The 16438-nt window shown below is 44.4% G+C and overlaps 1 protein-coding gene across 5 annotated transcripts in view; it reads left to right on the top strand.

Moving 5' to 3' along the window:
- The window catches only part of THADA (THADA armadillo repeat containing), a 202531-nt gene that overhangs the window by 42499 nt on the left and 143594 nt on the right, over positions 1–16438 (top strand). For 4 of the 5 annotated variants that reach the window (XR_015051759.1, XM_085857381.1, XM_085857384.1 and 1 more), the window contains exons 5-9: positions 40–188; positions 2346–2480; positions 12965–13079; positions 13360–13532; positions 13669–13753. Coding sequence is in view for 4 of the 5 variants with exons in the window: in XM_085857381.1 (XP_085713507.1) it covers positions 40–188; positions 2346–2480; positions 12965–13079; positions 13360–13532; positions 13669–13753 (657 nt within the window). In the remaining variant the exon portion in view is untranslated. Of the gene's footprint in view, positions 1–39; positions 189–2345; positions 2481–12964; positions 13080–13315; positions 13533–13668; positions 13754–16438 lie in introns of those variants that run through there. The other variant, XM_085857382.1, reaches the window with a different exon arrangement.

Genomic DNA, 16438 nt, shown 5'->3' with positions numbered 1-16438 from the left:
AGAATTGTGACAGACAGTCTTTTTCCTGTCTCTGTTTAGTGTCGGCCTTTTTGGAGGGAAGCCCACTGGGGCGAGCCGTGTTGGAGGAGAACCTTCAGGCCTTGCTCAAAGCGATTGCCTGTACATTATCCCAGCTGCTCCAGCATCCAGATTGCCTTGCTGGAGAACTTCCTACCTCTGTAGCCAAGGTTTGTTCTGACATGATGCACAAACTCATTCTACAAAATTAATTATTTGTTTTGTTGCAAAGTAATTGTTTTGTTGTGTCTTCTCGGTTCTATTTCTTACCCGGCTATAAACTGCCACCCTGGTGCTTCACTGGCAGGGCAAGTTGCGTCAATGTGTGCGCTGTCCTTTGATTGGGATGTTAAGCCAGGTGTCCCATCTGCTAACACTCTCTGCTGGACGTTAAATGTCCCATGCTATGTTCGGAAGAGATGAGGCCATTGTGTGTCAATAATCGAGCCAAATTCACTGATTACCCACCGCTGGGAAAAGCAATGGCAAACTGCCCAGTGTGTTGTCTAACGAGCAACTGCTTCAGCAACACTTGCACTCCGGAAATAGCATGGCCATGAATGCAACACAATGGAATTGTTTTTCCAATTGCAGCAAATAATAACGTTTTCAAACAAATCTTTCCCCGCCTCTTTTTTCACATGTGATGCAATCTCAACTCGAAAGCATCTGAAAATGCAAAGCCTGTCCACGCCCGCTTTGTACTCAAACCAAACTTGATGAAAACAACAGTTATAAAAAAAAATTGTACATTTTATCCATTTGTGTTCTCCATAATCTATTAATAAAGGTTTGTTGAAGATTTGATGAGAAAAGCTCAAATGGTAAAAAAGTTACGGCCCGGACAGACGCACACACACACACAGAAATGATTGCAAAACCCCGTCCTCTGCTGCGCAGGGGACAGGCTCGCCCCCCCTGCTCTGTCTGCGATATGTCCCCCCCCCCAATATTTCTGCAGGGCGCTCAAGGTCCACCAGCAACCCTCTTCTGGTAAAACTACCAAAATCACGAATCACTGCTCACCTTCACTCTTTCATTCAGGCTCTTTTGTCCCAACTTTGGAATATACTCCCTCACTCTTTTCAATCCCATTCTTCCCTCCAGGCCTTCAAAACAGCCGTTCACCACCAGCTCTTATCTTCCCCCATCCAAAAACCTCGATCTTTTCTACTCCCGTTAATCCACCCCAAACCCAACTCCTTCAAATTCCCTGCTTTCCTTCTTGAAAGTCCCTGTAATGTCCATCTTGTATTCCCCATGTTCCCCGCCCCATCCCTCTCCCTTCCACAGATCTCCTAATGTCCCTGTTCCCCACTGTTTTGTCGTTCCCTCACCCGCCCCTCTTGTCTCATGCCCCCCCCCTTGCTGTGCGTTGTGCGTTAGCCCTCATACGAGCCTCGACAAGGTATACAGAAAAAATTAAATAAAAATTGGTTTAAAAAAATGTTCCAGTCTGGACATATACATTGAATCTCAATGGAAACAAGGATTTCAATTAAAACATTTATGGCTGGTTTACCACTTACCCGATGACGTCATCCTTACAATCCTTTATTCCCCATTTGGAGTCGAATGAGATGTGCCAAGTTTCAAATTTTTTCGATCAGTGGTTTCACAGATATGTTTAAACTTTTTTGCATTTAATCCATGATGGCTGCCATACCACGTGACCTACGACATCACAATTGTCATTAAAATATCATCCGCGCGGGGTCGCTCCTTCCCTGAAAATTCTGTGCGTCAATCAGACAAGTGGTTGCTGAGGAAAAAAAAAATTGAGCAAAAAAAAAAGGGTCAAAGAGTAACAATAATAATAACTGAAAATAATTTTAACAAAATTATGAACTTGTCTTCTCAATATTCTCATAATAAAGCTTCGTTAAAAATTTGATGCCAAAATCTCAAATGGTAAAAAAGTTGCGGCCCAGACAGACATGCAGACAGACGCACACAAAAGTGATTGCAAAACCCCGTCTTTTGCTGCGCGGGGGTCAGTTAATTATATAATAGCCTGGTGTGGGCTTTACACTTAAGGTGGCTGGCTTAAGTTATTAGGGTCTTGAGTTTGAGCCTCTGTCGGACCGTTAAATAACACCAGGTGGGTTGGTTCAGCCTCTATCATCCTTCCGAGGTCAGCAAAATGAGTACAAGCTTACTGGAAACAGGGCAACGCATCAGCGGCACAGCCGTGTTCCCAGCAGTGATGCAACCAGCAGCTGCAGGCTGCATACCAAATAATATAATAATTATATAAAGCATTATTTATTTATTTGTCATGCGACAATTTGTTTCCTCACTTTGCGTGTGGGTGTGCAAATTTCTAGGTCTGCTTGAAGCTCTTTCAAGTTCTCCCAGAGTTCCTGAAGCCATCGCTGTTGATGGTCGAGCAGAACAATGGTGAAAGCATCGCTGCAGTTTCTTCCATACTTAATTTTCTTCTCCAAGGTATCTCGAAACAGGTAAATTTGCTTCCCTTTCTATTTTTGTGTACCTGCTGTGTAAGAGCTGATTGACCCAGATATTCTGGGAGAAGTTAAATGCATTAGTATATGGGAATTGTTTTTTTTTTTTAACTTTAACCTGGAGAGGTATGATGTAAATTCAGTGTGAATGCCTCTTGCGCAAGGCTATTTAGAGATGGCAATTTCGTTCCGATAAGCCAAACCAAAGTCGAGTTACGGAGAAAAATGTTTAAATATCTATAATTAGGTCATGACCTTAATATTAGGTCAAGGTCAAAGACTTTATCGATGCAAAATTTAATTCCAAAGGTCCTAGCTTGATTCGAGGTACAGCTCAGACATTGTAAGGAAGAAATAAAACCAACCTGAATGGTGATTTAGTACTTCTAGGGGGGGGGGGTCGAAGAAACTCTCGGTTACCATTCAAATTGGGGGCAGTAATTGTAGAAACAAACCCTACAAGAGCTATAACCTTTCCCCTGTCATATAGGTGGAGGCTTAAAAATTGAGCTCCAACTGCAGCTGTCATGGAATGGTTATTGACCTTTGATATTACGTTGAATGGTATGATGTTCATCAGCAGCTGATATCTGAAAGATGACAGATGAGGACATCTCACCGATTTGGTGGTGAAGAGCAACAGGATATTTCATTTATTCTTCATTTACTTCTAGTTATACAAGATGTGAAAAGCTGTTTCCTTCAATAGAAGACAATTTTCTTGATACGAGATGAGAGGACGTTGCTATATTTTGAAAGTTTGCGCCTTGACAGACCCTGGAAATTGGAGAAAGTCCAGATCGAGCCGGCAGGACGTGAGCAGGTCTCGGCATAGAGACATTTTAGTTACCCTTGTTTTCTGCTTTTCATTCATAGCTTCGTTTAACAAAAGGAAATGTGTACAATTCCTTTCTGTTGACCTGATATGATCTGCTTATCCATAGCTTTGCACGGGTCAATTGTCGTTTTTCATTCGTTTGTTCAGTGAGGTTTGCGGAATGGCTGGTGTTATGAAGTGCCATCATTAATTAACGGTTACACGGCTTTGGCACAAACCTTACTTGCCATGGAAGGGACGAAGGGGCCATGAGTTCTGGTTCATGTCAGGCTGTAACAATGTGCAGCTGCACATGTTCTTTACTGTGCACAATTTGATTACACTCACAATCCTCCTTTCTGCACTTTGTTTTGTATGTTTGTAAGAGCTTCCTTGTTATGCTCATATACACTATGTGTTTGTGGTTCATGTTGCAAACTAAGCAACTTGGCGCAGTATATTTCTGCGGATGCCTCCATGCGTAGCAAGGTGGTTCTTCATCTCGTGCTCTTTTGCTGTCTTGTACCCTGTCTGTCTGTTTGTCTGTCTGTCACACTATCTCCTCCTAAATGGTTGGGCAAAAATTCAGCAAACTTGGTAGTTGTGATCATCACATGGCAAGAAGATGCAAGAGCAGTGTCATTTTTGACCGTGCCCCGTGGGGTGAGGGGTGTCAAAAGGTCAAATACCAAAAAATGCGATTTCGGGCGCATTTTTCAACATTTTAAAATTCAACTTTCTATCCATCCATCCACTGGAACCATACTCTGTACAGAGCGTCGGTGCTGCTGAAGCAGTCTCCTGGGCTATTGGGAACAGTCCTGGACGGATGGCCACTCTGACGCAGGATACCAGCAAGCCGGCACTCATTTTGCCGACCTCGGAAGGATAACAGGCTGAGTCAACCCCACCCGGTATTGATTCAACGGGAGAGTGGGATTTGAACTCAGGACCTTAGGATCCCAAGCCCGTCACCTTAATCACTTAGCCAACACCAGGCATAACTTTCTATATGCAATCATTATTGGGGGGATGCATGAGAGATGTAACGATTTTTTGGATTTGACCCCTGGTTCATGTCCCATGGGGTGGGGCTTTAGGGTCACAGGGGTGAAAATGGGGAAAAAAGTTTTTAAAACTCAAATTTGGTATTGGACCTGAAATTACACCATTTAGACCCCTTCGACCTTTTGAGATCCTTTAGACACCTTCGACACCTTAGACACTTCACACCATTTCGACCCTTTAGACCAATTTAGACCTTTTCAGACCTTTTGACCTTTACATCTCTTGACATTTTGACTTTTACACCTTTTTTACCTTTCCACCTTCAGACAATTTGACCTTTACAATTTTTCAGACCTTTGACCTTTGATTTGACCTTTACACCTTTATAACTTGACCATTTCTACCTTTTCATTAAGTATAGCCTTCCATTTATTTGCCACAAAATACACCACACAAATATGTCCTGCTGAGGGTCAACAATCTTTGATTGCTCTTTCTAGTTGCAATTGTGCTTCCGCTCCCACAACTTTGTGATACTGCAAGGGTCATGTGCCATATCACATGATCAACCTTTTTTTTTTGTAAAAAATTCCTCGTTTCAGAAGTTGAAAATTTAATATGACAGATTGACGATGTATCTATTTTTTTTTTTAAAGAAAGAAAGAAAAAAACAAGTTACTTTTTCTTGTCCCTACATTAACAGAATGATCTGGCTTCATTTTAGTACTTCATTTCTCCAAGTTATATGATCATTAATTATTTTCATCTCGCTTAATATCAAAATATATGTATTTCCAGTAACCCAACCTGCCCCCCCCCCCTCCCAATTATATCTTGCATCATATATATTTTTTTTCTTTCACTTCAATCTCCCAGAAGTTTCCACATATTTCTGGCCACTTCTGCTGGATTCGGAAGTTTCCGGATTAGGTGTGAAAGATCAACGCCACGGAAATAATTTGCAGTATTGTCGATCGCTGCGGTGTAAACGGTAACCGCCACCAGCCCTTTGTCGACGTGAAGGGATTGGGAAAATTCTCAGCCGTTCTAAAAACTTTGCATGAATCCCCACCATGACAGTTCGACAATCTCTTGTCGGCATAAAATGGGCCCTGGATAAACCTTCCTGACCTGTCAGTGGGAGTTTCAGCTGCTGTCAAAATACTCGACATCAGATTTGTCTGTTAGAAGTACCATTGTGGCGGACGTAGGGCGCCCGGTCGTAAGTAGGCAAGTCGGCATTTGATGTACTTACGTCCCACATAATTCAACTACAACAGGAAAAAGACATCACAGCATTACGTAAAATGATCCTTTTATCTCTTTTCAAGTTTATTTGTACTTTGTACATGATGTAAAGCCACAGTTCCGTGCAGCTGAAGTGCACGATTAGGTTAGCTTTTTCTTATCAGCCCAAAATGAGAATATCCATTTGTTCTGTTTTCAGGCCCGAGGTTCTGCTGTCATATGTTGCTGGGAACACACTTATTTATTTGTTTTCATTTTTAGGCCTCAGTTACCTCTTTCCTCGAGTTATTTTTAGCTGCAGCACAGAAGGCTTGTTTTAGGTTCAATGGCAGTGCTTTTCTGCTTTAGGCTGGAAGACCTTCACAGGTATTTTAAATTGTGAATTGAAAAGAAAAGGAAAAAAAAAAGCCACCAATCCAACTCTTACATGGTTTGTTCACTTTGAGTAACCATTGAACTAACTGGTTTTCCATAATTACCTCTGCCACCAAAAGTGAAGGAGGTTATGTTTTCACCCCTGTTTGTTTGTTTGTGTGCAGGATATCTCAAAAAGTTTTGGACGGATTCGGATGACATTTTGTCGACAGGTTGGGTGTGTAACATGGACAAAGTGATTAGATTTTAGTGAAGATCCGGTTCCGGATCCGACAACTGGAATTTTTAAAGTGATTCTTCACCATTGAGAGATAGGGCCAAAATCATTGAGATATTTCAAGTGATTCATTGAGAGATTTCACACCTGAATTCTTGACCAAATACAAAGCTTTTGTCCGCAGCCTGATGGAGTACTGCCCTCCCCTCTGGGCAGGTGCTCCCGCGTCTCACTTTTCTCGGCTTCATGCTGTGGAAACCAGGGCATTTAGTTAGGATCATTGGTATCTCTCGTGATGAGGCTGAGTCTTTGTCTCTCTCTGTCTCTGTCTCACTCTCATTCTCTCTCTCTCTCTCTCTCTCTCTCTCTCTCTCTCTCTCTCTCTCTCTCTCTCTCTCTCTCTCTCGTTCTCTCTCTCTCTCTCTCGTTCTCTCTCTCTCTCTCTCTCGTTCTCTCTCGTTCTCTCTCGTTCTCTCTCGTTCTCTCTCGTTCTCTCTCGTTCTCTCTCGTTCTCTCGTTCTCTCTCGTTCTCTCTCGTTCTCTCTCTCGTTCTCTCTCGTTCTCTCTCTCGTTCTCTCTCTCTCTCTCTCTCTCGTTCTCTCTCCCTCTCTCTCGTTCTCTCTCTCTCTCTCGCTCTCTCTCTCTCTCTCTCTCTCTCGTTCTCCCTCTCTCACTCTCTCTCTCTCTCGTTCTCTCTCTCTCTCTCTCTCTCGTTCTCTCTCTCCCTCGTTGTCTCTCTCTCTCTCTCTCTGTCTCTCGCTCCCCGCAGGCAGATCGTTGGTCTTTCTATCTTCTAGCATCTCCTCTCTGGCCTCGCCCCTAGTGCTCTGTCTGAAATTTGTCCCCCCCCCCTCCCCACATACTTCCACAGGGTGCTCAAGGTCTGCTAGCAACCACCTTCTGGTAAAACTACCAAAATCAAAAATCACTGCTCACCTTCACTCTTTCATTCCTCTTTTTTCCTACCTTTGGAACAAACTCCCACACTCTCTTCAATCCCACTCTTCCCTCTAGGTCTTCAAAATAGCTGTTCACCACCATTTCTTGTCTTCTCTCATCCAAAACCATGATCTTTTCTACCCCCGCTAATCCACCCCAAACCAACCTCCTTCAAATTCCCTGCTTTCCTTCCTTTTCCTGAAAGTCCCCGTGGTGTCCATTTGTTTACCCTGCGTACCTTGCCCCATCCCTCTCCCTTCCACAGATCTCCTCATGTCTCTGTTCCACACTGTTTTGTCCTTCCCTCTCCCGCCACTCTTGTCTCCTGCTTCCCTTGTTGTGCATCTCTGTGTGTTAGCTCTCACACGAGCCTCGACAAGGTATACAAAAATATAACAAACCAAAAACGATACATAGCACGATATCTCAAAAAGTTGTGTACAGATTCGGACGAAACTTGGTGGACATGTTGGGTGTGTGACTAGGAAGAAATGATTCAATTTTGGTGAAGATCTGAATCCAGATCCTGATCTGATAATTTTAAAAATGATTCTTCACCAATAAGAGATCGGGCTAAACCGATATATACCACGATGTCTCAAAAAGTTGTGGACAGGTTGGGTGTTTGGTAAGGACGAATTGATTCGATTTCGGTGAAATTCCGAATACGGATCTGCATATGATAATTGATTAATTTTCAAAGTGATTCTTCACCGTTGAGAGATTGGGCCAAAAACGATGTATGGAATGATATTTCAAAAAATGTGTTGGGCCCGATATGTTCTCGTGGATCAAGCATCGCGTGGCGAAGGTGTGCGCTCTACCGAGTGCCCTTCTAGGTTAATTTGGTTCATTGCACTTTTCCACTTACATTATTACTCTTTCGAGTTTGTTAACTTTCTTTATGTTTCCGTTATGGTCTTTTCTTCCTTCTATGATCCTTTATGAAAACATTAAATGACCACATGTTTGTTTAGGAAAGTTTATTTTTTTAAATTTAAACTGTCCATGCGGGCCCTGGATAAACGTTCCTGACCTGTCAGTGGGAGTTACAACTACTGAAACGTTTCGCCGAATGTCATAACCGAGATTTGATTATAATGCTGGTAAAAAATAATTTTTATACATTTTTTTTAATAATATATAATTATGATTATAATGCCATATATATATATATATATATATATATATATATATATATATATATATATATATATATATATATATATATAAAAAATAATTGTCCAGACTCAAGGAGAAGTTAAATGACAAAGGGCACCAGGTTTACAAACTCCCATGGGATAGGGTATGGGCGAGCTACACAAATAAAAGGAATTTTTCTGGTCTTACACCTTCTACCCTCTCGCTGCTCCTCCCACACCTCCCTCCCTCCCCCCCCCCAAGGTATCTGAAGGGTGCACGTTGTCCACCAGCTTCCCCCTTCTAATGAAACTCTAAAAATCCAGAATATCATTCTTCCCTCCATTCTCTTCAATCTCATTTTTACCCCCAGGTCTTCAAGACAGCCGTTGACCACCATCTCAGATCATCTCCCATCCGAAACCATACGATCTTTTATGCATCCATTAACATATGATCTAACTCCCCCCCCCTCCCCTTCCCTCCCTCCAACTTCTCCCATCCTGCAATGAAAAATGCAACTTTGGAGCTCAGTTGGTGCTGCTTAAAACGATCCATGGCTCAGAGAATCCTTGCCTGCCCAAGGCGCTTTCATGTCTTGTTCTTTCTGTTTTAAGTTACGCTAACATGTGGCCGTGAGTCCAAAATAATTTTATTTGGCAAAACGGCTTTCAAACGGCAGGGGTGCCGTGTTAGATCGAAGGGAATGACTCGAGAGCGCAAGAATGGATAGCATTTCAATCTTATTAGGCCCGATTCCCTTCGGTCTCTCGGTGAATTCTTTTGGTGCCGCGGAAGCAAAGTCCGCTCATGTTCAAAGTAGAAGGCGTTCCTTGAGTTTGGCTCATCATGCACGTGGAAATGACGAACACGCCTTGGCCAATCACCGAGTGTTAGGTGAGGGCGCAAACTGAGTTGCTGCCTTGTGACAGCCGGCAAGCAGCCCTCTTGGGACTTTGACGTGGCTGTTGCCACTGGGTCGCTGATTGGAGGCGATTTGCTGGCAGAGCTTGAGAGGACCACGCGCCTAACTAATCTTCAAAAGAAGTACGGTTGGGTGGAGTGGGGGAGGTGGTAAAAACAGGCAAAAAGACTGAAAATGGCACTCAGCTTGAAAGGCTACAGAGTAATACTGAGGAGGTTTATGGGCCACGAAGGCTCCATACAGACTGTGGCCTGTTTCAATTTGGAGGGAGATTTTGCTTCTGACTTTTGGCCATCTGCGACTTGCAGAATAAAAGGATTTGTTCCAACTTGTCCTTACCAAGCAATTTGTTGTAGTATTTGTTTACTGTTCTCATTGATTTGATGACTGCTGCTGTGACGTATTTTACTGGTTCTTTAATAATCCCTTCGTCTCGCACATGCCATTGGCGGTTCAATTGTTCTGTAGTCGATGATAGGGCATTCGGAAACTTTTTCCGAGCAGTAATTCTTTTAAAAAAACAAAAAATTATCCATGAAATTTCTCCTACAATCAAATCGTGTTTTGCAACTTTGCCAAAGACAGCCAGTTGAAAGTGCTTTAACATCATTGTCTTGGCTACAAGAGAAGACCCACAAATTAACCACAGATGCAACTTGCGGCATGCTGTTGCTCGCTCAACAGCTCCAAGCAGTTTGATGACGTATTCTACACACAAAGTGAATATAAACACGTTGTTCAGCATCTGTTTTTCATTCCCCATTAATATGGAATCTTTCACTCTTTTATTTCTCAATCTGTCACCCACACTATCTTTCAAATCGTACCTTCATTACATCTACATTTATATTTTTTGCAAATTCCTTTGAATAAATAAAGTGTCGATGCAAGGAAGGAGTAAGTTGAAAGTGTAAGGAGCAATAATAAATTTCCCTTTTGTCCATTTTTTTTCCAACCGCCCCCCTTTCTGCTTTTGCAAACGCTTCCCTTTCCGCTTTTGCAACCACCACCCTTGCTGCTTTTCCAACCGCCCCCCTTGCCGCTTTTCCAACCGTCCCCCTTGCTGCTTTTCCAACTGCCCCCCTTGCTGCTTTTCCAACCACCCCCTTTCCGCTTTTTCAACCGCCCCCTTTCCACTTTTCCAACCACCCCCTTTCCGCTTTTCCATCCCCCCCTTGCCGCTTTTCCAACCGCCCCCCTTGCCGCTTTTCCAGCCGCCCCCCTTTCCGCTTTTCCAACCGCGCCCTTTGCCGCTTTTCCAACCGCCCCCCTTTCCACTTTTCCAACCGCGCCCCCTTGCTGCTTTTCCAAACTGCCCCCTTGCTGCTTTTCCAACCGCCCCCTTTCCGCTTTTTCAACCATCCCCTTTCTGCTTTTTCAACCGCCCCCTTGCCGCTTTCCCAACCACCCCCTTTCCGCTTTTCCAACAGCCCCCTTTCCACTTTTCCAACCGCCTCCTTTCCGCTTTTTCCAACCGCCCCCTTGCTGCTTTTCCAACCACCCCCTTTCCGCTTTTTCAACCGCCCCTTTCCGCTTTTCCAACTGCCCCCTTACCGCTTTTCCAACCGCCCCTTTCCGCTTTTCCAACCGCCCCTTTCCGCTTTTCCAACCGCCCCCTTGCCGCTTTTCCAACCGCCCCTTGCCGCTTTTCCAACCGCCCCTTTCCACTTTTCCAACAGCCCCCTTTCCACTTTTCCAACCGCCCCCCTTTCCACTTTTCCAACCACCCCCTTTCCGCTTTTTCTAACTGCCCTCCCCTTGCTGCTTTTCCAACTACCCCCTTTCTGCTTTTCCAACCACCCCCTTTCTGCTTTTTCAACTGCCCCCTTTCCGCTTTCCCAACCACCCCCCTTGCCGCTTTCCCAACCACCCCCCTTTCCACTTTTCCACCCGCCCCCTTTCAGTTTTCCCAACCACCCACTCCCTCCCTGTTTTCCCCTTTTCCAAGTATCTCAACCTCTCCTGCCACTTATTCAGATGCCCCATCAGTCCCTTTTTGAGCCATTCCCCCCTTGGCCCCTTTTTGAGCAGTCCTCCCTCCCCCCTCCTCGACCTCTTTTTCACTCTTTTTCTTCTTTGTTTCCTCACCTCAGTCATTTTTGTCAATGAGGTACCTTTTCTCACAGTCTCTCACCTTTTTAAATCCCCCTTAGTATGAATTTTCCCATTCCGTATCCTTCCGTCTTACTTACTTATTTTGATTATTTGAATCCCTCATTATTATAATCCTCACTCACAATCCCCAACCTGACTTGCTAGACCAAGCTCATATCCTCATTTAAATTGCCGATTCACAGAGAAACACATGTATGCTAAATCGAACCGCAGGCTTTCTGCACAATTACCGCTGAGTGCATGCTTGTACGTGTATTCTCACTGACGGGGTATTGTCACTGCCGGAGGCTACAATGGTTATGAACCCGTCTGAAGTTCTACCATTAGTACTATTATTCCTGGAAGTAATTATATAATTGCAGAAATTGGTCAAATTAGTCTCATATAACCAACTTAAGTCCAAAAAAGGTCCACAGTGCTGGTGCATTGTTTTCGTGCAGTACGTAAGACAAAACTGCCACTGTGTGAGGGAGGTCCATTCTAGTTCCGTGGAAAGGTTTGAAGAGTCGAATGTAACTGACAAAAGTTTTCCTTCCATGTTCTTAATTAGCAACCACGCAAGATATGCGGAAAACTGGTTCCTTACAAATTAGCGGTGGCTTCACAAACAATGGTGGCACGGATGGGACAAGACCGTTACTTATTGGTCATAAATACGCGACGTACTTCGGTATACTCAGCACGATACACCAGCCAGGTGTTTGCATCACCTGGGAGCAGCCTGAAGTGTTATATTAAAATTGTTGTTTGATACAGTGTACTTTTGCTTTTTATTCGTTCCCTTAGTTTTTAAAATTCTCAGCTGGTCGGGTCCTCTCTATTGAAGTGGGTTTAGATTTTTTTTTTTTTTCTGGTCTTGAAATGTGCCATTCCAGTGCGCTGCCATGAGGAGGCGCTGCATCTCGGACTACGCAATCCTTCACGGTGGAAAAGCCCGTGATCCCGTTGGTTGATGGAGTTGATGGACCCATGGAATCCTATGGAGAACGGGCAAAAACTCATTGAGTCATTTTTGGCATTAGCAAGTTCAGTGTTGATTGGACATGAGACCTTTAGGCTTATGGAAGAACTGAATAATTTTAAGGAAACAAATCAAAGGAGAAGAGTCGTTTGGTGCGAAAGAACGTCTTTGTGTGAAACAAAGCGAAATGCCTCACTTCTTCGGAGCAACAAAATGAGGACATTTGAGTGGTCAACGGACATGCATAACTTGAATCTGTAGTCACCTCTTGAGCTGTTGTATTGGTGAGTCTACTCTACAACCTGATCACGTGCCGTTGAAGATGCACGTCGGTGCAGTGGGATGGTGTTGAAGACTACGGACTGGTATCCTATAGGCTGTGGTTTCAACTGTTGCTGAAGTTGGCAGGATTAAGAATTTTGATTCTTAGCTTCTGGAAAAGAGCTCATCTCGGGAGAATTGCCAGGTTGTTGTCGGATTGTCGGTTAAAACCTAGAGCCAGCTCAATAATGACCTTCGCAGATGGGTTACTGCTTGCCCTGCTTGGTCTGGTCAGATTTGGTTGCCAGTCTACACTTCAGATGAGTCCTAATTGTCTCTCGTCAACTTCGGTTAAACCTTTTCGATTTATTTAGATTTCATTGTTGATTCAAAACAGGACCTTACCCTATGTTTGTTTTTTTTCAGCAGGAAGTGGAGGGTTTATCTTCATGTTTGTAATTATGTGCATTTGCAGGGACTTGGTGCAGAAGGACGTCTCTATGCTGGTGGAGCACTGGCTCTTTTGTTGGGACTGGCGGGTAGTGAAAGCAATGGGGCGGCGGTCGTACGACGCATGCTCAACATGCAAGGTGAGGCTGAGGCCAAGAGATTGCAGATATTTCCTGAACTCGCCATTGGATCCTCCTCTTTATGTTGTGTCTTATTGTGTCTAGAAGTCCCTCAATGCGGACTGCCTTTCTTGAAAGTAAATGTTGTCTGGACCTGTTATTGTAACCACAAATACCCAGGTGCTGCAACCACCATACCAACAGGTGGTCCATTTACCGAGAAACCAAAAGGAGGTGTCGACGGTGAGATCGCTTCTGTGAACTAAGTGTATCAACCATCCACCACTCTCTTGCTCGGCAGAGCCGGACTGGGTGTGTATCGGGGTCTTAAGGGCACGAGCACCTGCCTTGGGAAGAGACTTGACGGCGTGCTTGACCTTATGTAGAGCTCTGGTGACTTGCGGCAAAAGCAGCCTCCTCCTGTCGCAGCCTCAGCCGAGTACATCATGTGAGCAGTCGGATACATCGATTCAGGTTGGCTTTACAAGATTGGAGTTTGATTTGACAATGTTGTGGAAATTCTTACATTATCAGTCCACGTACCTGTTGTTTAGTTTTTCATTGCATTTTGCACCTTCTCACCTTATCCATACAACGCGTCTCTCCACAGGGCTGCTTGCTGCTGGCAGACGTCTTTTCTGCTGTGTGTCGACTGTGTGAGAATCTGCAGAAGACCGGCTATCATGCCTTCCAGCGTAAGTGGTGCTTTTCTGATGTAAAGTTTCTTTGTTCGCTATCATGTTGTGATGTCATAGCTCACACACTCTATTCGAGCTGGTTTTGCTCTGCGCTTAAATTTATTGCATTCAAATTGCTGAGAATACTCCCAACTAGCTCACTGCTGCCACACCACTTACGTCCCTGTGTTCCCCTTCCCTCGTTACCTGTATGATAATGGATGTTCCTCCCTATTTGTGCTTTTTGAGATCATCTCCATATTACATCTGCCATTTTAGGGTGGTGGGCTTGGGATCCTAGGATCCTGAGTTCAAATCCCAATCAGCTGTTGAATTACTACCAGGTGGGGTTGACTCTGCCTGTCATCCTTCCGAGGTCGGCAAAATGAGTGCCAGCATTCTGATATCCTGTGCCGGAGCGGCAACCTGTCCAGGATTGTGTCCAATAGCCAAGGAGACTGCTTCGGCAGCACCAACGCTCTGCACAGAGTATGATCCCAATGGATGGATGGACATATGCCACTGGTGGTGTTTGAGGTATAGTGGGAAAATATAGTATAAATCCATAAGTGGTAGTGGAGTATTGGATATGCAAAAAGGTTGCAAAGGAAGAATGTCTTCACAGTGTAGGTGGAGGTGTAGGTGGACTGGTTGTGGGCGTGGGTGTGGGCATGGGTGTGAATGGTTGGGAATAAGGGATTGGAATTTCTACTGTTTTTGTACATGTATCATGCAGATGCCTTGTTTTCGGTTTTCCTTCTCTTTTTCCAATGGATCCTACTTTCAGAAGCTATTCTGGCCATTTACTGCTTGTATCGTAGGCATGACTGTTCTCTTGATCCTGCTGTTAATCTTTTCAGGTTGAGTCATTGTAAACCATGCTTTGCATTTTATTTTCAAAGAAACACAAAATGGGCAATTCCGCAGTTAGTAACGTTACATTTTAGGGACATTCTCATTATTTAGATAAGAGTCCTTTCTCTATCTGTGGATGTAAAGTCTCATTAATGTCACCAGAGATCAACCTAGTCTAGACGTAGAACAGAGCAAAGAATGAAATCATTTCATGAAACATTCTAGAAGAAAGAACTGCTTTTAATGCCGGTTAGTAACGTCCTTTTTTGTAACGTTACTAACTGCGGAATTGCCCAAATAACTTTAGCTCTCTTATGTTGGCACATGCATGGAGCAGTTGTCCGGTATAACCTTCCGTCGCCCACTGACCGCTTCTCTCAGTTGCGTTTCAGGCTCACCTGCACGTCCACCTTCTTGTTTTTGTTGCCATACTGGCTTGCATTGTAAATGTCTGTTTCCCAAGCACAATCAGCCAAAGCCATGGGTTTGCACAGGAGATGCTTGTATTGTACCTAAGCACCCCCAGCGGGAAACCGCTCGCTTGGACTGGGACCGTTTTGCAGCATCCTGGCCATTCGAGCCTTAATGAATTCCAAAACTTGCAAGCACTTTATGGGACGCTTGTATAACCTCGTGCTCTAAGCTTTTTTCCACAGGCCCTAAAGGCACATTCCATTCCCCACGTAAATTTGCCTATTGTATCATCATTCCGTTGCCCATCTTGTTCTAAATACGAGGGAGGTTGAAGGCCAAGGTGAGCCTTTCAATGTATAACATGTAAAAATAGCAGATAATCGCTGAAATGTTGTGTAATGGTATTGTCTAACCTGAGCAAGTTATCCAGGAAGTGACCGATGGTGGTCAAAGTATCCTGGGTATAATGAAGACTGCAGCCAACATCCTTGTGTGTGCTGTGACAGAGGTGCAACATTGATAAGCTCAGAGACTGTCTTCACAACTTGGTGATCCATGTCCTTCACTTTCATTTTTTTTCTTCTTTTGTTTACATTGTCGAGGCTTGTATGTGAGCTAACACACAGAACACACAACAAGGGGGGCAGGAGACAAGAGGGGAGGGAGAGGGAAGTTCAAAACAGTGTGGAACACAGACATGAGGAGATCTGTGGAAGGGAGAGGGATGGGGCGGGGTAAACAAGATGGACACTACAGGGACTTTCAGGAAGGAAAGCAGGGAATTTGAAGGAGGTGGGTTTGGGGTAGATTGCCAGGAGTATAAAAGATCATAGTTTTGAATGGGGGAAGATAAGAGATGGTGGTAAACAGCTGTTTTTAGGACCTGGATGGAAGAGTGGGATTGAAGAGAGTGTGGGAGTTTGTTCCAGAGGCAGGAAAAAAGAGGAATGAAAGAGTGAAAGTGAGCAGTGATTCTTGATTTTGATAGTTTAATCAGAAGGGGGTTGCTGGCGGACCATTCAGAAGGAGGATGCTGGCAGACCATCAGAAGGAGGTTGCTAGCGGACCATCAGAAGGAGGTTGCTGGCGGACCATCAGAAGGAGGTTGCTGGCAGACCATCAGAAGGAGGTTGCTGGCGGACCATCAGAAGGAGGTTGCTGGCAGACTATTCAGAAGGAGGTTGCTGGAAGACCATCAGAAGGAGGTTGCTGGCGGACCATCAGAAGGAGGTTGCTGGCAGACCATCAGAAGGAGGTTGCTGCCGAACCATCAGAAGGAGGTTGCTGGCGGACCATCAGAAGGAGGTTGCTGGCGGACCATCAGAAGGAGGTTGTTGGCGGACCATCAGAAGGAGGTTGTTGGCAGACCATCAGATGGAGGTTGCTGGCAGACCATCAGAAGGAGATTTCTGGCAGACCATCAGAAGGAGGTTG

This window comes from Eptatretus burgeri, chromosome 15 (assembly GCF_056783735.1).
Source record: "Eptatretus burgeri isolate ZD-2024b chromosome 15, Ebu_testis_v1, whole genome shotgun sequence".
In the NCBI taxonomy this organism is placed as follows: Eukaryota; Metazoa; Chordata; class Myxini; order Myxiniformes; family Myxinidae; genus Eptatretus; species Eptatretus burgeri.
This window is presented reverse-complemented; position numbering and strand designations above follow the sequence as displayed.